At 41.9% G+C, this 23,650-nt stretch overlaps 1 protein-coding gene across 1 annotated transcript in view; it reads right to left on the bottom strand.

The window, feature by feature from the left end:
* Positions 1–5,534: 5,534 nt before the first annotated feature.
* SNCA (synuclein alpha) overlaps positions 5,535–23,650 on the bottom strand; it is a 38,356-nt gene continuing 20,240 nt past the window's right edge. Inside the window, exons 5-6 of the mRNA XM_070756692.1 lie at positions 8,992–9,066; positions 5,535–6,158 (exon numbers count right to left, since the gene is read on the bottom strand). Of these exons, the coding sequence (XP_070612793.1) occupies positions 6,126–6,158; positions 8,992–9,066 (108 nt within the window). The 3' untranslated portion in view covers positions 5,535–6,125. The remainder of the gene's footprint in view (positions 6,159–8,991; positions 9,067–23,650) is intronic.

Here is a 23,650-nt window from a genome sequence, read left to right as displayed (position 1 = left end):
AACACACCAGACATCCTGATTGTGGAGAAAAAGAAAGTATGGATCACCGACATCGCAATCCCAGGGGACAGCAGAATTGAGGAGAAGCAGCTAGAGAAATTAGTGAAATATGAAGATCTAAAAATTGAGCTGCAACGACTCTGGCATAAGCCCGTGAAAGTGGTCCCAGTGGTCCTTGGCACCAAGGGATCGCAGCGGACATTTGAAAACCATCGGAATACATCACAATGTACTCCCTGTTAGCAACTACTTCACCTTTAACAACAACAACACAAGAGCATGCAATAGATACAAACTAAATGTAAATCGCTCCAAACTAGACTGCAGAAAATACGATTTCAGCAATAGAGGGGTCACCGCCTGGAATTAATTACCGGACTTTGTTGTTGCTTCCCCCAACCCCAAAATCTTCAACCTTACATTATCTACAATAGACCTCTCCCCTTTTCTAAGAGGTGTGTAAGGGGCGTGCATATGTGCACCTTTGTGCCTACCATCCCTGTGCTAATGTCTTTTTATCTTTTCCATCTCTACTTTATACTTATATTATGTTAAACATGCTACAATACAATACTACAATACAAGACTGTAAAAAATGAGACTTCAACAATCGAGTTATCGAAGCGTGGAACTCACTACTGGACTCAATTGTGCCAACCCCTAACCCCCAACACTTCTCCCTTAGACTCTCCACGATTGACCTCTCCAGGTTCCTAAGAGGCCAGTAAGGGGCGTACATAAGTGCACTGGTGTGCCTTTCGTCCCCTGTCCAATTATCTTTCCTTTCCTTCACCTATCTTATATATTCTCTTCCTTTCATATATCCTTTCCTCTAAGTTCACTTTCACCCTCTTTTATATTATCACATGTCTATTTTTCTTCCTATGTATCTGTGTATTGGACAAATGAATAAATAAATAAAAATTAATAAACTATATTTGTATGACAAAATAAATAAATTTCTGCGTCTCATTCATCGCCCAGCCAACCTCATGTATTATTCTGTAGGCAGCATGGCCTGATACTCCAAGTCTATGTTGCAGAAGTGTACAGACAAGGTATCTTTTGGTTTTCATGCTCATCAGATCATTGTATGGGTTTCATTTGCTGGAGTCATATCCAGCTGGTCTTTGTAGATGTGCAGGTAATGAGAAAAAGAGACATTTCTTTTATCTGGGAAAGGAGCTTTGCCAACTCTACAAGAATTTCATTAAAATGCAGTATGCTATTCATGTGCTTCATGCACGCATCCACACACACACTTGCATAGAGGGTTACCTTGGCAACCATAAAACCTATGGGAAGCAAACTTTTCAGCCATGGGAGGGCAGGTTTTCAAGAAGGCACATGAACTCAATAGTATGGCTGCTACCTTCCATTGAGGACCTGTAGACTGCATTAGTCAAAAAGAGGGCGGGGAAAATATATACTGACCCCTCGCGTCCTGGACACAAACTGTTTCAACTCCTACCCTCAAAGCATCACTACAGAGCACTGCACACCAAGACAACTAGACACAAGAACAGTTTCCCCCCCGAACGCCGTCACTCTGCTAAACAAATAATTCCCTCAACACTGTCAGACTTTTTACTAAATCTGCCCTTCTATTTGTACTAGTTTTTTCTCATTATTCCTTTCACCCATTTCCTCCCACTTAGGACTGTGTGACTGTACCTTCTTGCTTGTATCCTAAGATTTTTATTAATATTGTTTCTTCATTGTTTATTTGACCCCTATGACAATCATTAAGTGTTGTACCACATGATTCTTGGCAAATGTCTCTTTTCTTTTATGTACGCTGAGAGCATCTGCACCAAGACAAATTCCTTGTGTGTCCAATCACACATGGCCAATAAAATTCTATTCTATTCTGTTCTGTTCTATTCTATTCTATTCTATTGATGATGACGATGATGATGATAAGATAGATAGGTAGATAGATGGATGGATGGATGGATAGATAGACAGATATATAGATAGTCAGATAGATAGATAGATAGATAAATAGATAGATAGATAGATAGATAGAGAGATAGAGAGATAGAGAGATAGAGAGATAGAGAGATAGAGAGATAGAGAGATCAGCGTTTCTCAACCGGTGTGCCGCGGCACACTAGTGTGCCGCGAGACACAGCCAGGTGTGCCGCCAAGCTCCTAGGGAAAAAGGAGAGCTTAAGGAGAGCCCTGCCCAGCTGGAGATTCCCTGGCAGCACCAGGTAGAAGCCGGCAATGCAGCACCCTTTTCCAGTGCCGCGCAAGGAGCTGGGTGTTGGAGTTTGGGGTGGGGAGCGATGACAGTGCGGAGGCCGGCGCCGCGGCTGCCCCCACCCCCCAGTGCCTCCGTTCCCCTCACGCCCCTGGCTTCTCGCCGCTGACGCCCGCCTGCCTGCCCTCCCGCTCGATCTGCCCCTTTTTCCAGCTCCTCCGGCGAGCGCTTGGAGAAAACCTTCTCACAGTGGAGGTCGGAGAAGGTTCTTTGGAACGTCGGGGGTGCGTGCGCGCGCGCGCCCGCCCTATCCCCCAGCCAGCCTACCCGGAAAAGCTTTGCCGGCCTCCGCAGAGAAGGAAGAGAGAGAACAAGAGAGAGAAAGAAAGGAAGAGAGAGAAAGAGAAAGAGATACAGAATGAGAGAGAGAAAGAGAAAGAAAGAAAGAGACAGCAAGAGGGGGGAAGGAGGGAGAGAGAAAGAGAGCCAAAGAGAGAGGAAGGAAGGAAGAGAGAAAGAAAGAGATAGCAAGAGAGACAGAATGAGAGAGAGAGAGAAAGAGAAAGAAAGAAAGAAAGAGACAGCAAGAGGGGGGAAGGAGGGAGAGAGAAAGAGCAAAAGAGAGAGGAAGGAAGAGAGAAAGAAAGAGATAGCAAGAGAGACAGAATGAGAGAGAGAAAGAAAGAAAGAAAGACAGCAAGAGGGGGGAAGGAGGGAGAGAGAAAGAGCAAAAGAGAGAGGAAGGAAGGGAGAAAGAAAGGGATGGAGAGAGAGAAAGAGGGAGGGAGAGAAAGAGGGAGGGAGAGAGAAATAGAGCGAAAGGGAGAAAGAGAGATTTTTTTTGTCCAAACTTTTTTGCGCCCCCCCCCTCAATGTTCCCCAGGATTTTGAAAATGTGAATAATGTGCCACGGCTCAAAAAAGGTTGGGAAACACTGAGATAGATAGATAGATAGATAGATAGATAGTCAGATAGATAGATAGATAGATAGATAGATAGAGCATCTGCACCAAGATGAGCTGGGGTGGCGCAGCAGGTAGAGTGCTGTACTGCAGGCCACTGAAGCTGACTTGTAGATCTGTAGGTCAGCGGTTCAAATCTCATCACCGGCTCAAGGTTAACTCAGCCTTCCATCCTTCCGAGGTGGGTAAAATGAGGACCCGGATTGTGGGGGCAATAGCCTAGCTCTGTTAAAAAAAGTGCTATTGCTAACGTGTTGTAAGCCGCCCTAAGTCTAAGGAGAAGGGCGTCATAAAAATTGAATAAATAAATAAATAAATAAATAAGACAAATTCCTTGTGTGTCCAATCACACTTGGCCAATGAAATTCTATTCTATTCTATTCTATTCTATTCTATTCTATGATCTTCTTGAACCATGAATAGTTTGGGTGACGTTTGGGGATAAAGGGAAGATTCTTGTAACAAAATAATAGCATTGCTCTCGTGTCACGGATAAATGTTTCATATTGGCTGAAAAGAAAAGGCAATAGAATGACAACTCAACAGCCCCACATAGTAAATAATTGATTGACAAGATCTTCCAACATGTCGGTGGCAAAATGCATTTTATTTTCTGCATATGCTTTGCCTAAGGGAATGTTCGCTGGCTGGTTATTAACTTCGCCAATTCTTGTGTCCAGAAAATGTGTTAAAGTAGAACGTGGCTAAGGCTGAATATACTTCTATTCTGCTTTATAAAATATTTAAATGATATTTCCTAACAATGAAACTTTTATGCTCAGTTAAGTTGCACTTGCGTAAATCATGTTAACTAAGCACACATTTAAGAAGAACCCTTGTGGATCCGCCTGATGGGTCATTAACATCATGATTTGTGATTTCTGCTCTAATCAGCCAGACGTTTCCAAACTTACGGGTTACAAACAGTGGGAAAGGCAGTAATGGTTCTCAATTCTCCACCAACTGATAGCCGTGTATATTTTCCCTTTGAAGGAGATTAATGCTACAGAGTTGGCCTTCTCCGGGTCTCGTCGACTAAGCAATGTCGTTTGGCGGGACCCAGGAGAAGAGCCTTCTCTGTGGCGGCCCCGACCCTCTGGAACCAGCTCCCTTCAGATATCAGAGTTGCCCCCACCGTCCTTGCCTTTTGTAAGCTCCTTAAAACCCACCTCTGTCATCAGGCATGGGGGAATTGAGACTTTCCCTCCCCCTAGGCTTATAGAATTTATACATGGTATGCTTGTATGTATGAGTGGTTCTTTAAATTGGGGTTTTTTAGATTATTTTTAACATTAGATTTGTTTACATTGTCTTTTTATATTGTTAAATAAATAAAAAATAAATAAATAAATAAATAAAATAAATAAAAAAATAAATAAAATTATGAACGCCCTGTTGGGCTACCAATGATTAAAAACTATTGATAAATTTATCTACCAACATTTATCTTATATTACAAAAGCTATTAAAACATCCAGTACACATTGTCATTTTACCTGCTGTCATGCTGTTTTTCAGCTAAGGGCTTTTAAAACTCTGCTAAGCCCTCAGAATACTGTTTGGAAGAGAAGTGGAGTTAAGAAGGGCTGATTGTAGACCCGAAGGCAAACTGGTGTCCTGATGTATTCCAACAGTAGTTAGGTAGGCAATCCTTGATTTACTTGGTCACTTTGAAATTCTGACATCCAGGCCTCCCCTGGGATCGTGTGACCACATTTTGGGTGGTTAGCAACCATTACTATTTACGACCCTTTCAGCATCCTATAAATTGTGCTTTATGTTTGTTTCCCCCCCCCTAGAAATTGATCTTCACTCTTAAATTCTGGGAGAAAAACACTATTAGGTCCCACAGAGTTGGCCTTCTCCGGGTCCCTTCGACTAAACAATGCCATTTGGCGGGACCCAGGGGAAGAGCCTTCTCTGTGGTGGCCCTGGCCCTCTGGAACCAACTCCCCCCAGAGATCAGAATTGCCCCCACCCTCCTTGCCTTTCGTAAACTTCTCAAAACCGACCTCTGCCGTGTACGGAGAGGGGTGGTATACAAATCCGATAGATAGATAGATAGATAGATAGATAGATAGATAGATAGATAGATAGAAATAAATAAATAAATAAATATCTTCCCCAGGCCTATATAATTTATGTATGGCGTGTTGTGTGCATGTTTTTTAAATTATGGGTTTTTAACTTCATATTATTAGATTTGTATTGTACACTGTTTCTATCACTGCTGTGAGCCGCCCCGAGTCTACCGAGAGGGGCGGCATCCAAATTTAATAAATAAATAAATAATATGTGTGGGAAGTTCCCCTAGGAAGAACACTTTGGGATGGGAAGGACGAATTATTCCGAGCCAATTTAGCAGCTCCTCTTTAAACAGTCAATGCATTTTATTTATTCCAGTTGGCCGCCTTTATTTACAGATACAGGTTAGTAAAACCTATCACAAAACAATAATATTCCACAGGTAATATTTATAGGTGCATAGTTCATGCTCAGGGTACTTTATATATATGTATATATGTATAGAAATATATTAACAACTTCCACAATGAGCCCCTTCTCAGACAGCGAAGAACGACCATAGAAAACATTTAGAAAAACTTCCATACCATAAACGATACTGAATTACCAATGACCTATCAACAAAACATTTACAGCTTTCTAAATAAGGAGTAGACACTTAGGTGTTCTTTAAATTGTTTTCGGTGTGTAGAACTTGAAGCCACAATATCCAAACAACAACAATGGCTCTTGGACCCAGGCTCCATTTCAGGCGGAGTTTGGTCACAGACATGAAAACCGAACACAGTTATAGATGCTCCATTCATTGCGGATGGAAAACTTCAAGACACTATAAAAACTATAAAAAGTAGTTTACACATTGGAACTCAGCACTTGTACAGGACAAGATGTTTTCGTTGACAGGGAGCAAGAGAGAGAGGGAGAGAGACGATTCAAGCTTCTGGTTCGTAATCCTGGTATTCTTCCTGTTGGAACAGAAAGAAGAAGGAGGAATTCAAATCTCAGCTCAGAGTAAAATGTAGTTGTCACTAAATGGTAGATTGTCTGAGGACTGTAAAAATAGACCTTTTCTTGGTAGAAACATAGAAGATTGACGGCAGAAAAAGACCTCCTGGTCCATCTAGTCTGCCCTTATACTATTTCCTGTATTTCATCTTAGGGTGGATATATGTTTATCCCAGGCATGTTTAAATTCAGTTTCTGTTGGGAGAAAGATCAAAAGCAACGTGAGAAAATATTATTTTACTGAAAGTGTAGTAGTTCCTTGGAACAAACTTCCAGCAGACGTGGTTGGTAAATCCACAGGAACTGAATTTAAACCTGCCTGGGATAAACATATATCCATTGTAAGATAAAATACAGGAAATAGTATAAGGGCAGACTAGATGGACCATGAGGTCTTTTTCTGCCGTCAGTCTTCTATGTTTCTGTGGATTTACCAACCACGTCTGCTGGAAGTTTGTTCCAAGCATCTGCTACTCTTTCAGTCAAATAAAATTTTCTCATTTTGCTTCTGATCTTTACTCCAACTAACCTCAGATTGTGCCCCCTTGTTGTTGTGTTCACTTTCCTATTAAAACACTTCCCTCCTGAACCTTATTTGACCCTTTAACATATTTAAATGTTTCGATCATGTCCCCCCTTTTCCTTCTGTCCTCCAGACTCTACAGATTGAGTTCATGAAGTCTTTCCTGATACGTTTTATGCTTAAGACCTTCCACCATTCTTGTAGCCCGTCTTTGGACCCGTTCAATTGTCAATATCTTTTTGTAGGTGAGGTCTCCAGAACTGGACACAGTATTCCATCGTGTTGTTGTGGAGTTGGGGTTTTTTGTTTTTGGAAAATGTGATCAAAGGGATTGGGGGGCATTTTGTATAAAGCATAATAAAGCTGTGACAAGATTCTCAAACTGTTATTGGATTTCAATTTCCTGCCAGCCCCAACCAGAATAGTCAATGACTCCAATGAAGGGATTGTAATTCAAGAACGTCTAAAGTATTTTGCCTACAGGCTCTACCATAGTTGTGTTTTTCACACAGCTGCATAATTTCTGTTGTCGCCAGAGTGATTGTAGCAAAGATGTCTACAAATGCTTAGCTTATATTTTTTTTCCCTTTTTTTTTTTTGGCTGAAAGCCCACTTGCATTCCTAAAATAGAAGCTTGGAATAATAATGCACTGGCAATACGCTGATGACACCCAGTTATGTATCTCCACCGCGTGTCAGTTCAGTTTAGCGGTGGATGTGATGTGCCAGTGCCTGGAGGCTGTGAGAATTTGGATGAGAGTTAACAGGCTGAAACTTAAGCCAGACACGACCGAGTGGTTGTGGATAGTGATGGGCGAACCGAACCTGCACAATTCGGGTCTGTACCGAATTTTGCGGTGTTTGGTATGCTGAACACGAACCTGAAATTTTTTCAAACTTCCGGCAAAGTTCGGGGTCGTGTTTGGCATTCGGAGCTTTGACGTCACCGGCAGGTTGCTAAGGACGCCAAGGTGATCACTTCCTGGATTCCATGGAATCCAGGAAGTGATCACCTTGGCATCCTTAGCAACCTGCCAGTGCCGTCAAAGCTCTGCCAACGGAATCTCTTCGTGGGAGGGATTCCTTGTTTGGGTTGGAGTTCGGGTTCAGTTCGGGTTCGGCCGAATTTTGCGTAAACTTCGTCCAAACTTGCCGAACCCGAACACCGTTGGGTTCGCCCATCATTAGTTGTGGATATTGCCTCTGAAAGATTATCTCGACGGTCCATCCTTGGTTCTGGGGGAGGGGGAAATTACTCCCCTCAGAATGGGCTCACAATTTGGGCATCCTCCTAGACTCACAGCTTAGATTAGACCAACCATCTTAGATTAGACCAATTCAAAGTGTTGGTCACGACCTATGAAGCCCTTCATGGCATCGGACCAGAATATCTCCGGGACCACCTTCTGCCGCACGAATCCCAGCGACCGGTTAGGTCCCACAGAGTTGGCCTTCTCCGGGTCCCATCGAGCACACAATGTCGTCTGGCAGGACCTAGGGGAAGAGCCTTCTCTGTGGCGGCCCCGACCCTCTGGAACCAGCTCCCCCTAGAGATTAGGATTGCCCCGACCCTCCTTGCCTTTCCTAAACTCCTTAAAACCCACCTCTGCCGTCAGGCATGTGGGAATTGAGGCATGTCCCCTGGCCTATGTAGTTTTATGTATGGTATGTTTGTGTGTATGCTTTTTAAATAATGGGGCTTTTAGACTTTTAATATTAGATTTGTTACTGTATATTGTTTTATCACTGCTGTGAGCCGCCGCAAGTCTGTGGAGAGGGGCGGCATACAAATCTAATAAATAATAATAATAATAATAATAATAATAATAATAATAATAATCTGGTGGGACCCAGGGGAAGAGTCTTCTCTGTGGCGGCCCCAGCCATCTGGAATCAACTTCCCCCAGAGATCAGGACTGCCCCCACCCTCCTCGCCTTTCGCAAATTCCTTAAAACCCACCTCTGCTGTCAGGCATGGGGGAACTGAGACGTCTCTCCTGGCCTATATAGTTTATGCAAGGTATGTTTGTGTGTATGTCTGTGATTAATTAACAACTGTGTTACTAATTTAACAACTGCAATGATTCATTGAACTGTGGCAAGAAAGGTGGTAAAACGGAACAAAATTCATGTCTTACTTAGCAACAAAACCTTTGGCCATACGTGGAGGACCACCTGTATTTCAAACAGAAATGGATGGGGCCACATCCTCTAGTTAGGCAACAGTTACTGGACTACTATGTGTGGGAAGATGTGAGGAACAGATTTACCTCGGGTGGCATTTCATAGGCCTCGTTTTCTGGATCACCTGGATCTTTTCCTTCCTGTGTAAGACCTTCTTCATTCTATAATTAAAATAAAACAGATGTATGTGAAAACACATACAGTATTTCTTCCAGCTGCCCCATTTTCAGTATAATGTTTTGCCATTTAGCATAACAAATGGTACACCGAATATAAGAGTTAGGTATTTGTCACATAGAATAGGAAAAGCCCTTCATGGCATCGGACCAGAATATCTCAGGGACCGCCTTCTGCTGCATGAATCCCAGCGACCAGTTAGGTCCCACAGAGTGGGCCTTCTTCGGGTCCCGTCAACCAAACAATGTTGCTTGGCGAGACCCAGGGGAAGAGCCTTCTCTGTGGCAGCCCCGACCCTCTGGAACCAACTCCCCCCAGAGATTAGAATTGCCCCCACCCTCCTTGCCTTTCGTAAGCTGCTTAAAACCCACCTCTTCCGCCAGGCATGGGGGAACTGAGATATACTTTCCCCCTAGGCCTTTACAATTTTATGCATGGTATGTGTGTATGTATGTTTGGTTTTTATATAATGGGTTTTAACTGTTTTTAGTATTGGATTATACTGTTTTGTTACTGTTGTTAGCCTCCCCAAGTCTGCGGAGAGGGGCGGCATACAAATCCAATTAAATAAATAAATAAATAAATAAATAAATATATATATCCTCTCCTCTAAGTTCACTTTTACCCTTATATATATTACCACATGTCTATTTTCTTCCTATGTATTTGTGTATTGGATGAATGAATGAATGAATGAATACATACATACATACATACATACATACATACATACATACATAAACAAACAAACAAACAAACAAACAAACAAACACAAAACATCCCAGAATAGAACAGAATAGAATTCTGAAAAGAATAGACCTTCTTCACTCCATAATTAAAATAAAACATATGTACCGTATGTAAAAAAACATATTTCTTCGCGCTGCCCCATTTTCAGTATAATGTTTTGCCATTTAGCATGACAAATGGTACACCAAACATAAGAGTTATGTATTTGTCACATAGAATAGGAAACACAAAACATCCCAGAATAGAGTAGAGTAGAGTAGAGTAAAGTAGAATAGAATAGAATAGAATAGAATTCTTTATTGGCCAAGCGTGATTGGACACACAAGGAATTTGTCTTTGGTGCAGATGCTCTCAGCGTACATAAAAGAAAAAGAGACATTTATTTATATATTTGTTTATTTATTTATTGGATTTATATGCCGCCCCTCTCCGAAGACTCGGGGCGGCTAACAGCAATCATAAGACAGCGTACAATAATAATCCAATACTAAAAATGATTAAAAAACCCCTTAAAATAAAAAACCAAACATACATACAAACATACCATGCATAAAATTGTAAAGGCCTAGGGGGAAAGAATATCTCAGTTCCCCCATGCCTGGTGGCAGAGGTGGGTTTTAAGTAGCTTACGAAAGGCAAGGAGGGTGGGGGCAATTCTAATCTCTGGGGGGAGTTGGTTCCAGAGGGCCGGGGCTGCCACAGAGAAGGCTCTTCCCCTGGGTCCTGCCAAGCGGCATTGTTTAGTTGACGGGACCCGAAGAAGACCCACTCTGTGGGACCTAACTGGTCGCTGGGATTCGTGCAGCAGAAGGTGGTCCCTGAGGTAATCTGGTCCGGTGCCATGAAGGGCTTTATAGGTCATAACCAACACTTTGAATTGTGATCGGAAACTGATCGGCAACCAATGCACACTGCGGAGTGTTGGTGTGACATGGGCATATTTGGGAAAGCCCATGATTGCTCTCGCAGCTGCATTCTGCACGATCTGAAGTTTCCGAACACTTTTCAAATGTAGCCCCATGTAGAGAGCGTTGCAGTAGTCGAACCTCGAGGTGATGAGGGCATGAGTGACTGTGAGCAGTGAGTCCCAGTCCAGATAGGGCCGCAACTGGTGCACCAGGCAAACCTGGGCAAACGCCCCCCTCGCCACAGCTGAAAGATGGTTCTCTAATGTGAGCTGTGGATCAAGGAGGACGCCCAAGTTGCGGACCCTCTCCGAGGGGGTCAATAATTCCCCCCCCAGGGTGATGGACGGACAGATGGAATTGTCCTTGGGAGGCAAAACCCACAGCCACTCCGTCTTATCCGAGTTGAGTTTGAGTCTGTTGAATAGAAGAAAGGTATAGGAGATATAGGAGAGCAATAGGACAGGGGATGGAAGGCACTCTTGTGCACTTGTACTCGCCCCTTACTGACCTCTTAGGAATCTGGATAGGTCAACCGTAGATAATCTAAGGGCAAAGTGTTGGGGGTTTGGGGATGACACAATGGAGTCCGGTAATGAGTTCCACGCTTCGACAACTTAGTTACTGAAGTCATATTTTTTACAGTCAAGTTTGGAGCGGTTAATATTAAGTTTAAATCTGTTGTGTGCTCTTGTGTTGTTGTGGTTGAAGCTGAAGTAGTCGCTGACAGGCAGGACGTTGCAGCATATGATCTTGTGGGCAATACTTAGATCTTGTTTAAGGCGTCTTAGTTCTAAACTTTCTAGGCCCAGGATTGAAAGTCTAGTCTCGTAGGGAATTCTGTTTCGAGTGGAGGAGTGAAGGGCTCTTCTGGTGAAGCATCTTTGGACATTTTCAAGGGTGTTAATGTCTGAGATGCGATATGGGTTCCAAACAGATGAGCTGTATTCGAGGATGGGTCTGGCGAAAGTTTTGTAAGCTCTGGTAAGTAGTGTGAGATTGCCAGAGCAGAAGCTATGTAGGATTAGTTGGTGATTTTCTTGCAAATGTTTCATTATTAAGTACTAATGATATTACCTAGTTTGGTAACGAAGTCAGCCAGAAAAAACACTCAGTGGAGAGAGTACTAAGGACTCCAAAGATTGATATATTTTTTTTGAGGAGCTTTTGAAAGATGACACATACAAGAAACCCGGATGTAGATATTGGGGACAAAGAGCCGTGCAATTTATAATTTATTGTAGATGATTAAAGACATGATCCAAAGGAGAACATCGTTAAAAGCCTACATGAGGTTTTTTCCTACACAGCATTTAGTCACACAATTAGTCAAATCAATATGATTCAGAAATATTACGCATGTTCAATGGTGAGCAATCCAATTTTTTTAAAAAATTGTAAGAAAACTGAAAATGGCTTTAAATCAGAAGTCTGGAAGGACCATTTCTGATTTACATACATTAGCATAAACGTTACTGAGGTGTTATCACAAAAACCAAAATAAGGCCAAAATAGATCTATCCTAGCCTCCCTTAATTTTCAAATTCAGCAAAAAAACATATATATATGTTTTCGTAGATTTTCATGGGTACAGGTATGACGGTCTTGGTATATTCGGGTTTCTTCCCATGTAGGATTTGGAAATTTCTGGTGACGTTTCGACGAGGTCCCACTCGTCATCTTCAGGCTGGTGTTTCTGTCCTTGTTCTAAGGCGAACACTGAAGAAACCCGAATATACCAAGACCGTCATACATGTACCCGTGAAAATCTACGAAAACAAATATATATAACACAGTGTTTGACACATACAGAATATAGTTGTCGGTTATGAATAAAATTAACTGCCTTGAAATGGTTCTGGGTTGGGCCTAGAGGCAAAAAGGAGCTGCGACGTTCCTTCAATATACCAGGGTGATCCGACATAAAAAAACATATATAGCCCCTCCCTGGTACAGAGCTGGAGGGATCAGGTCTGGTGGCTCAGCTGTTAATTCTCTGCCTTACAAGGCAGAAGCTGCCAGATCGAATCCCAGTAAGGAAAGGGTGTGGCTAGCTGATGAGGCCAGAACAAGGCCGAAATGGGACCATCCTAGTCTCCCTTAATTTTAAAAATTCCAGCTAAAAACATTTAATACATACATACATACATACATACATACATACATACATACATACATACATACATTTCCTTTGGATATAGAGGTGAAACATAAAAAATTAGAGTATTGTGCAAAAGTTCATTTATTTCGGTAATGCACCTTAAAAAGTGGAAATGTAATATATGAGAAAGACTCATTACATGCAAGGCAAGATAGTTCAAGCTGTGATTTGTCATAATTGTGATGATTATGGGGTGCAGCTCATGAAAACCACAAATTCACCATCTCAGAAAATTAGGAATCAATGGAAAAGCGATTAATGTGTGCAAGCCCAAAATTCGCCCCTTTTGCCAGCTGAAGCGCCCGTTTTTGCGCTGCTGGGATTTCCCTGAGGCTCCCCTCCATGGGAAACCCCACCTCCGGTCTTCCGTGTTTTTGTGATGCTGTGATTTCGCTGAGGCTCCCCTCGCTGGGAAACCCCACTTCCAGACTTCCGTTGCCAGCAAAGCACCCATTTTTGCACTGCTGGGATTCCCCTGCAGCATCGCAAAAACACGGAAGTCCAGAGGTGGGGTTTCCCATGGAGGGGAGCCTCAGGGGAATCCCAGCAGCGCAAAAACGGGCGCTTCGCTGGCAATAGAAGTCCGGGGGCGGGGCATCCTAGTGGCGGTGGCTTGGGTTTGTAAGGTGAAAATAGTTTGGAAGAAGAGGCAAAAAAATCTTAAACCCCAGGTTTGTATCTCGAAAAGTTTGTATGACGAGGGGTTTGTGAGACTGTATCTGAGCATTGACATGCCAACAGTAAAAGCCTCCTAAAATGTCTAAAACATGCAACTCTTGTTCCAAACGTACAAGGTTGTGAAAACCACATTTCGGTTTCAGGTTTTCTTATCCTTCTATCCAACTTGCTTTCAAATTTCATTTAGTGATGATTTGGCTTCGTGGTTGTGGTGTTAAAGAGTGGGTGTTTTCAATTAGACATTTCTTTTTCACACTGCAGGCTTCCGAGTTCACCCAGTCTTTCTGATCTGTAAAATCCCAATGGGAGGTCTTCCTCCACACTTTTCAGATTTAAATGGAAACATACGACATTATGTTGCAGGGTTGGTGAAATAGAAAAACACAGTCTAGCCCAGAGCCGGAACGCTAAATTGGGCTCGCCACCGTGGCTTGTGAGTGTTTGTAGGGCCAGAGAAACATCTTTCAGCTGTGGCGAGGGGGGCATTTGCCCAGGTTCGCTTGGTGCGCCAGTTGTGGCCCTATTTGGACCGGGAGTCATTGCTCACAGTCACTCATGCTCTCATCACCTCGAGGCTCGACTACTGCAACACTCTCTACATGGGGCTACCTTTGAAAAGTGTTCGGAAACTTCAGATCGTGCAGAATGCAGCTGCGAGAGCAATCATGGGCCTTTCTAAATATGCCCATGTCACACCAACACTCCGCAGTCTGCATTGGTTGCCGATCAGTTTCCGGTCACAATTCAAAGTGTTGGTTATGACCTATAAAGCCCTTCATGGCACCGGACCAGAATATCTCCGGGACCGCCTTCTGCTGCACGAATCCCAGCGACCAGTTAGGTCCCACAGAGTTGGCCTTCTCCGGGTCCCGTTGACTAAACAATGTCGTCTGGCGGGACCCAGGGGAAGAGCCTTCTCTGTGGCGGCTCTGACCATCTGGAACCAGCTCCCCCCTGAGATTAGGACTGCCCCTCCCTCCTTGCCTTTCGCAAACTCCTTAAAGCCCACCTCTGCAGTCAGGCATGGGGAAACTGAAACATCTCCCCCTTGCCCATATTGTTCTGGTGTTAGATTGATTGTGTGCTTGCTTTTTAATATTCTGGGGTTGTTTTTTATGAATTTTTTAGCTTAACATTGTAATTGGATTGGTGGGTATTGGATTTGTTATTATGTATTGTTTTTACCTTGTTGTGAGCCGCCCCGAGTTTGCGGAGAGGGGCAGCATATAAATCCAATAAATCTAATCTCATCTAATCAGTGTGATTTTGCTTCTGGATCTGTGAAGATAGCAAAATCGTGCTTGGAGCCACAGGTGTGACCATGTTTCGGCATGCGCGGAAGCAAAAACAACTCGCCAAAACACGGGCGCACCTGACGCTCCATGCACGATTTTGCTACCTCCCCAGGTGCAGCAGCAAACTCGTGCTGGCCCTGCAAGCACTTATGAGCCACCGCTGCGAGCCCAATTTAGCGTTCTGGCAAGAAGCCCACTACTGGCCTAGTTACACAGATATTCCCTTTCATTACACTGTATGCCTGGTCAATGCATTTGGCATCCTACCAATGAAAGTCCCCAAAAGTGCTTCTTCAAGAGGCTTACATTAGAGAACCATCTTTCAGCTGTGGCGAGGGGGGCGTTTGCCCAGGTTTGCCTAGTGCACCAGTTGCGGCCCTACCTGGACTGGGACTCACTGCTCACAGTCACTCACGCCCTCATCACCTCGAGGTTCGACTACTGTAACGCTCTCTACATGGGGCTACCTTTGAAAAGCGTTCGGAAACTTCAGATCGTGCAGAATGCAGCTGCGAGAGCAGTCATGGGCTTCCCTAAATATGCCCATGTCACACCAACACTCCGCAGTCTGCACTGGTTGACAATCAGTTTCTGGTCACAATTCAAAGTGTTGGTTATGACCTATAAAGCCCTTCATGGCATCAGACCAGAATATCTCCGAGACTGCCTTCTGCCGCACGAATCCCAGCGACCGGTTAAGTCCCACAGAGTTGGCCTTCTCCGGGTCCTGTCAACGAAACAATGTCGTCTGGTGGGACCCAGGGGAAGAGCCTTCTCTGTGGTGGCCCCGGCCCTCTGGAATCAACTCCCCCCCAGAGATTAGGATTGCCCCCATCCTTTTTGTCATTCCCAAATTACTCAAGACCCACCTACATCGCCAGGCATGGGGGAACTGAGATACCTCACCCAGGCTTTTACATTTTATGTTTGGTATGTATGTGTTGTTTGGTTTTAAATGATGGGATTTATGGGATTCCAGCATATAGACAGGAAACATGAGTAATCATTCAGTCACATAAGACAAATAGATGAAAATGTATAAAATAGTGTTTTCTTTAGAAACGGCACAGTCAAGTTAAACAGTCCGGTCATTCACATTCAAATCAGTTGATATCTCTCAATATAATAATAATATTACAAGCCTGTCTTTATCTTACATATCAGACATACATTACAGCTTACAAATGCATTAAACTACCATTGAACATACAGAGTTTAGTACATCAGTCACAGTGAATTGGCAGAAAAATTAGAGCGAACAGAGAAAGAAAATCATGCTTTCTGGCGCCCTCTTATGGCAATTTGCAACACTACCTCTTAAAGCTATAGTACTTCAATACAAACAAACATTTATTGTTAGCTCGTTTATATATTGCCAACCCAAATGTTTGTACATAGTTACTAACAACTACCCCCTCAATTTTTTTCTATATTCTTCCAAAATGAAAGCATCCCTGAACTTTCAGCTCTTTTAAGATTTCAGATGGTGGGATGTTCTAAAACAAGACGTGTCTGAGAAATTCCAGACATGGGATAATCCTTTTTATTACATCCTCACAATGGTGCCGTCTTTCTTACAAAATCTATGGCAGCAAAAAGCTAATACAAAATGGGTTTAAATAAGAAGTTACACAGGGAAAGAGAAGATGTCATTTCTTCAGTCATGAGATCATAAGAACTGTTCTGTCGGGCTCTCCGGTAGACTCCTCCCAAAAATTCACAGGTACAAATTTCAGACACACACACGTTTGAAAATTCAAAGCAATGTTCTTTATAATGAAAATTCACTGAAACCAAGCCCTCTTTTGGTATAGCCAAGAGCCCTCGTCTCCAAACAAACTGGTAATTTGTACAAGTCCCTTATCAGTTCTGTGATACTTAGCTTGCAGCTGTGAGGCAATTCACAGTCCTTCTTCTTTCACAAAGTGAAACACACTTTGCCCTGGTTTAGTTTCAAAGCAGGGAAAAATCAGCACACAAAAAGTCAAAGTCAGTAAAGCAGTCACGAAACACCACGATCAGATAATCCTCCACAATGGCCAAACCCACAGGCTGCTCTTTATAGCAGCCTCACTAATGACCACAGCCCCACCCAACCACAGGTGGCCTCATTTTCTTTGAATAATAATCTCTCAGTTGTTGTTGCCTATGCATCGCTCTCCACATGCGTGGCTGCATCATTAACTCTTGTTCTGAATCCAAGGAGGAGCTAGAGAATTGATCTCCTTCTGAGCTGTCTGCCACACTCTCCTCCTCCCTGTCACTCATGTCTTCTTGGTCAGAGGAGCCTTCATCAGCAAATTCCACCAGGGGGTAAAACAGGCCTGCAGCATGTGGATGTCTCCCCCACATCCACAGTCCTTGGGGCAGGAGCTGGGCCAGAGCTAACCACAACAAGAACTAGCATCATTTCTTTTGAGAACTTTGTCGAAAGCTTTTTTTTTCCCCTTGCAGAGTTTATAATAATGTCCTATCTCCAATGGTGGCTTCCTGGCATGCACTGAAATATTTAACACCTTGATGCAGCGACAAGTTCAGACCTTACTTAATGAGGCCATTTCATTATATCTTCCACTAGGGATAAATTAGATGATCAGTTGTGCTTTGAGTGTCACACATCAGATTCTAACAGCCTCATATTCTAATTTAACTTCCAGCCCAGGTCTAGTTTTAAGAGAGAGAGAGACAGAGAGAGAGATCTGTAAGGCTTATATCCCAGAATCGGCAACACCAAAATGTCTAAAAATGTCCAACACCTTTATCATGTGCTTTCTCTACTGAAATAAATAGGTGAAAATGCCACGGAGCACAAAAAACCATTAAAACTGCATCGCCTGTCACTAGAACAAAACCAAAGAATTTGGAATGGACAGTGTTTATTTTAAACTTTGCTCATTATACAGTGGCACCTCTACCTACAAACGCCTCTACTTACAAACTTTTCTAGATAAGAACCGGGTGTTGAAGATTTTTTTGCTTCTTCTCAAGAACCATTTTCTACTTACAAACCCGAGCCTCCAAAACTAACTGGAAAAGGTAGGGAGAAGCCTCCGTGGGGCCTCTCTAGGTATCTCCTGGGAGGAAACAGGGTTGGAAAAGGCAGGTAGAAGCCTTTGTGTGGCCTCTCTAGGAAACTCCTGGGAGGAAACAGAGTTGGAAAAGGCAGGTAGAAGCCTTTGTGGGGCCTCTCTAGGAATCTCCTGGGAGGAAACAGGGTTGGAAAAGGCAGGTAGAAGCCTTTGTAGGGCCTCTCTAGGAATCTCTTGGGAGGAAACAGGGTTGGAAAAGACAGGTAGAAGCCTCTGTGGGGCCTCTCTAGGAATCTCTTGGGAGGAAACAGGGTTGGAAAAGACAGGTAGAAGCCTCTGTGGGGCCTCTCTAGGAATCTCCTGGGAGGAAACAGGGCCTCCACCCTCCCTGTGGTTTCCCCAGTCGCACGCCTTATTTGCTTTTACATTGATTCCTATGGGAAAAATGGCTTCCTCTTACAAACTTTTCCACTTAAGAACCTGGTCATGGAACGAATTAAGTTCATACGTAGAGGGACCACTGTAAATGTCTATAGAATGTTCAAATTATTAAACTTGTTTTTTAAAGACTGCTTTATTATTGTTCTAGACAACTTAACAAAATGAAGACGCTTTTTAAAATAAATGTTTGCTCTGTAGAGGCCCAGTGCTATTGTATCTTCTTTTAAATAGCAGAAGAATAATGTATATTTCCAGAAAGCCACATCGATTTTCACAGCATCTGTACAAGTATAATCTAAAATGTAACAGTGTCCTGTTTTAGTATTAAGATAAGGCAGTTGAGTTAAACCCTGACTTAGTCATGTTTGGAGTAGATCTGTTTAAATAATTGGGAGGAGTTAGTGTGACTACATTTAAGAAATTTTTCTGGTATTAATTTACTGTCATCATGTACATTTCTCCAATTATTTGCTATTTCAATGGGCCAGGCACACTTGCATAGAAATACACAGTGTATATCATCTGTGCTGTTTGCTGGGAGGCAGAGGCAGAATTTTTTCCGCAAACTAGGAGGTGTATCAGGCGGTAGGGAAAGCAAGTAGGATGCTTGGCTGCATAGCTAGAGGTATAACAAGCAGGAAGAGGGAGATTGTGATCCCGCTATATAGAGCACTGGTGAGACCACATTTGGAATACTGTGTTCGGTTCTGGAGACCTCACCTACAAAAAGATATTGATAAAATTGAACGGCTCCGAAGATTGGCTACAAGAATGGTGGAAGGTCTTAAGCATAAAACGTATCAGGAAAGACTTCATGAACTCAATCTGTAGAGTCTGGAGGACAGAAGGGAAAGGGGGGACATGATCGAAACATTTAAATATGTTAAAGGGTTCAATAAAGTTCAGGAGGGAAGTGTTTTTAATTAGAAAGTGAACACAAGAACAAGGGGACACAATCTGAGGTTAGTTGGGGGAAAGATCAAAAGCAACGTGAGAAAATATTATTTTACTGAAAGAGTAGTAGATGCTTGGAACAAACTTCCAGCACACGTGGTTGGCTAATCCACAGTAACTGAATCGAAATATGCCTGGGATAAACATAGATCCATTCTAAGATAAAATACAGAAAATAGTATAAGGGCAGACTAGATGGACCATGAGGTCTTTTTCTGCCATCAATCTTCTATGTTTCTATGTTTCTATCTTATATTCAGGTGCATCTTATACTCCGAAAAATACGGCAATAATTGACTGCTTTTCTACATCATGTTAAATAGTAAACTACCATTTATAAAATACATACAACACACTAAATCAAGTGCTCAGAGATCAGATTATATTTTAGGGCACAAAATATAATTAGCCTCTGGAATAACCCTGATAAATATTGAATTCAAAATATAAATATAAACTTCTGATCTTTTCTCAGCAGTGTGTGGGAGGCAGGAAGGTGGGAGGAAAACCTACTATACCTGGTGTGAACTAACTTTCACACATGACTGAATTATTACCATAACCTAGAATATACCAGCAGTTTTTCTGTCTGTAATCTCGGACCAAGATCACCGGGCAGTGAAGGGCTACAGAATTTTTTACTACCACACTGTGGGCATGGCTTATTTTGTGAGAGTGGCTAGACGATTATGAGACTGTGGGTGACTTAAAGGTCATGTGACTGGCTTAAAGGTGGCCAACTTGACGTCACTCACATCAAGGGTTTGGGTTAGGGTGCCTGGCCTCTCCTCGCCTCCAAGAGATACAATTTCCCTGTCTATTTACTATTACTGAACATCCAAAATATACTCTTTAATTCTATGTATATATGCCATATGTGTACATACATATTACACACAGGCACACAAAATATACATTACCTACTATATAAACTCTATGTGTATGTATACCGACACCCACAGCTCTTCTAAAATTATACACATTCAACCTCATTTACTGAGATACCATTTACTGGCATACAAATCCAATAAATAAATAAATAAATAATAAATAAATAAATAAAAACATACCCAGAGCCCAGAAGGGAAAAAACAAATCAAATAAAAACCTTCTCTTCTCAGACATAAATAAATAAATAAACTTCTGGGTGAATTGTACAGAATCTATCAGATCCTCAAATTTTTCTCTGACAGCAGAAAACACAACAACTGTGTTCACAACAACTCCTCTAGCATGTACAATTTCCCGACAAGAAGCCGCAACCAACATGAAAATACAATTATTAGCAATGACTTTCAGATAATTTAGAAGAGGGCTTCTATAGCTTTAAATAACCAAACATCCTTCCCTGGGCCCCTATTAATAATGTAACAGCATTACTGAACCAAAAGGACTATTTCACGTTTCATCAATCAAAACTACAGACATGACGGAAGAGTATATCAAACTCTCCAGATCGTAAGTATGATCGGGGCAACCTAAGGATAATAACCGTAGCTTTCTCTCCACCAAGTAACATCTGCGTCTCAGTTAATGAATACTGACAATCTGTCCAGAATTATGCCAGAACACTAGATAATTGGAGCTATTATAGAACTGAAATTAGCTATGTTGCTCCACATATAAAGGAGATTTATCAGCAGCCCGCTATTTATGATTGGTATAAGTACCCTGAAATGTTCAAATTGTTTGAACAAGGATTGGATATGTTTAGTATGGCCTTGTGTGTGTTTACACAAAGGTTTTTGCAAACCTCTTTTGCTAGTCCAGTAAACTCTTCGGAGCAGTTAGGCTTCGTAAGACTAAAAAATAAAAATAACAAAATTGCCATAACGCCTATTTTGGATCACTTATCTTGGCTCGCCTATCTTACCAGTTCTAACCAGTTCTTTAGAACAGTTAGTAAACTGGTAGTGATGTCCCAGAGCCGGTTCTGTCAGCGCCAGTCTGTGGGTGCCGCACATCTTGTTTTGGGCTTCTGCGCATATGTACATGCGTAAAGTGTGCCTGTGCCCATGCGCAGCATTGTCATGCTGGTGCAGAAGTTTGGGGAAAATACATCAGCTCACCACACTATCATGAGAAGGCCTGTTGACTATGAGAATCTTGGAGGGGTGACTTCAGGAAGGAGCAGATGAATCCACAACACATTCTTTCGAGACATTCAAGGTCATCTTTTGTCCAACACCTGCCCGGAAGCTAGGAGGAGGAACTGCCACGTTGGCAAAACCTCAGGGGGGAATGTGACAATTTAGGGGTTGGGATCTATCTATCTACTTATCTATCTATCTACTTATCTATCTATATCTATCTATCTATCTATCTATCTATCTATCTATCTATCTATCTATCTATCTATCTATCATCTATCTATCTATCTATCTATCTATCTATCTATCTATCTATCTATCTATCTAATCTATCTATCTACCTACCTACCTACCTACCTATCTACTTATCTATCTACCTACCTACCTGCCTGCCTGCCTGCCTGCCTGCCTGCCTGCCTATCTATCTATCTATCTATCTATCTATCTATCTATCTATCTATCTATCTATCTATCTATCTATCTATCTATCTATCATCTATCTATCTATCATCTATCTGTCATCTCTCTCTCTTTATCATCCACATCTGTCTGTCTGTCTGTCTTTCTATCTGTCTGTCTTTCTATCTGTCTGTCTGTCTTTCTGTCTGTCTGTCTATCTCTATCTATCTATTTATCATCTCTCTCACTCTCTCTCTCTCTGTTTATTTGACTTCTATGCCAGCCAATCCTGAAGGACTCAGGGCGGTTTACAATACTATAAAAAAAGTACAGTTAATAATAAAAATAATAAAACCTAATAAATAAATAAATAAATAAATAAATAAATAAATAAATAAATAAATAAATAAATAAATAAATAAATAAATAAATAAATAAATAAATAAATAAATAAATAAATAAATAAATAAATAAATAAATAAATAAATAAATAAATAAATAAATAAATAAATAAATAAATAAATAAATAAATAAATAAATAAATAAATAAATAAATAAATAAATAAATAAATAAATAAATAAATAAATAAATAAATAAATAAATAAATAAATAAATGAATGAATGAATGAACCTCTGTATATTAATGGACTTACAGAGGCTCTGTCTAAATGTCAATTTTACCTCCTGTGCTAAATCACGTTTTAACCATTCTTTCTTTGAACTCAGATAGTTTTTGTCATTCCATTCAGGTATCAGGAAAATTAATTTGAGGCCAAGGGACTGAAAATTAAATAACTCCAAAATGAAACTGGTTAAAAAACATAGGCAGCATGAGAGAGAAATTAATGGTTTTCAAACCAAGCAGGTACAGATGTCCAAATACTTAGCTGGTCCCATCCATTCCTCTATTCTCTGGACGCATCAAAATTATGAGATCACAGATTGGGTTCAGAAGGCTGTAAATGCAATTATTACATTTTTGCCATTACACCCTGCAATGGGAACGTTTCGATTTCTGCTGCAATCAAGCCATTTAAAGGAAAAAGTTCTGAGCCTCTTGTTCTTCAGGGCTTAATTTTGCATTGTTTTACTTTGAGCTAGTTAATTCTACTTAGAGCCCTAGTGCAAATCCCATATACTCTTCTTTAAGGTAGAATTAGGGTCCTTCTCTGCTGTAGCCCAAAGGAAAATCTGCCACCTAAAATATTGGCTGACCCAATCCTCTTTCGGTGGTATTGTTATCTATGCGTGGGGGAAAAAAAACCTGATAGCAAAGAACTTTCATAACTTTTCTAGCCTATCCTCCATGTTGCTTGGTCTAGCTATGGATGAAATATAGATATAGGTATAGAACATTCCTTCCTTCCTTCCTTCCTTCCTTCCTTCCTTCCTTCCTTCCTTCCTTCCTTCCTTCCTTCCTTCCTTCCTTCCTTCCTTCCTTTATTAGATTTGTATGACGCCCCTCTCCGCAGACTCGGAGCGGCTCACAACAAAAACAGTACAAATCCAATACCTAAAAACACTTTAAAACCCTTAATGTAAAAACAATCATGCATCTCATACAGACCATACACAAAGCGGAAGCGGCCCAGGAGAATCAATTCCCCCATGCCTGGCGGCAGAGGTGGGTTTTAAGTTGTTTACGAAAGGCAAGGAGGGTGGGGGCCGTTCTAATCTCTGGGGGGAGTTGATTCCAGAGGGTCGGGGCCGACACAGAGAAGGCTCTTCTCCTGGGTCCCGCCAGACGGCATTGTTTCGTCGACGGGACCCGGAGAAGGCCGACTTTGTGGGACCTAACTGGTCGCTGGGATTTGTGCGGCAGAAGGCGGTCTCGGAGATATTCTGGTCTGATGCCATGAAGGGCT

The sequence above is a fragment of the Erythrolamprus reginae genome, chromosome 7, assembly GCF_031021105.1.
Source record: "Erythrolamprus reginae isolate rEryReg1 chromosome 7, rEryReg1.hap1, whole genome shotgun sequence".
In the NCBI taxonomy this organism is placed as follows: Eukaryota; Metazoa; Chordata; class Lepidosauria; order Squamata; family Dipsadidae; genus Erythrolamprus; species Erythrolamprus reginae.
Note: the sequence above shows the minus strand (reverse complement) of the source record. Positions and strands in the feature narration are given on the sequence as shown.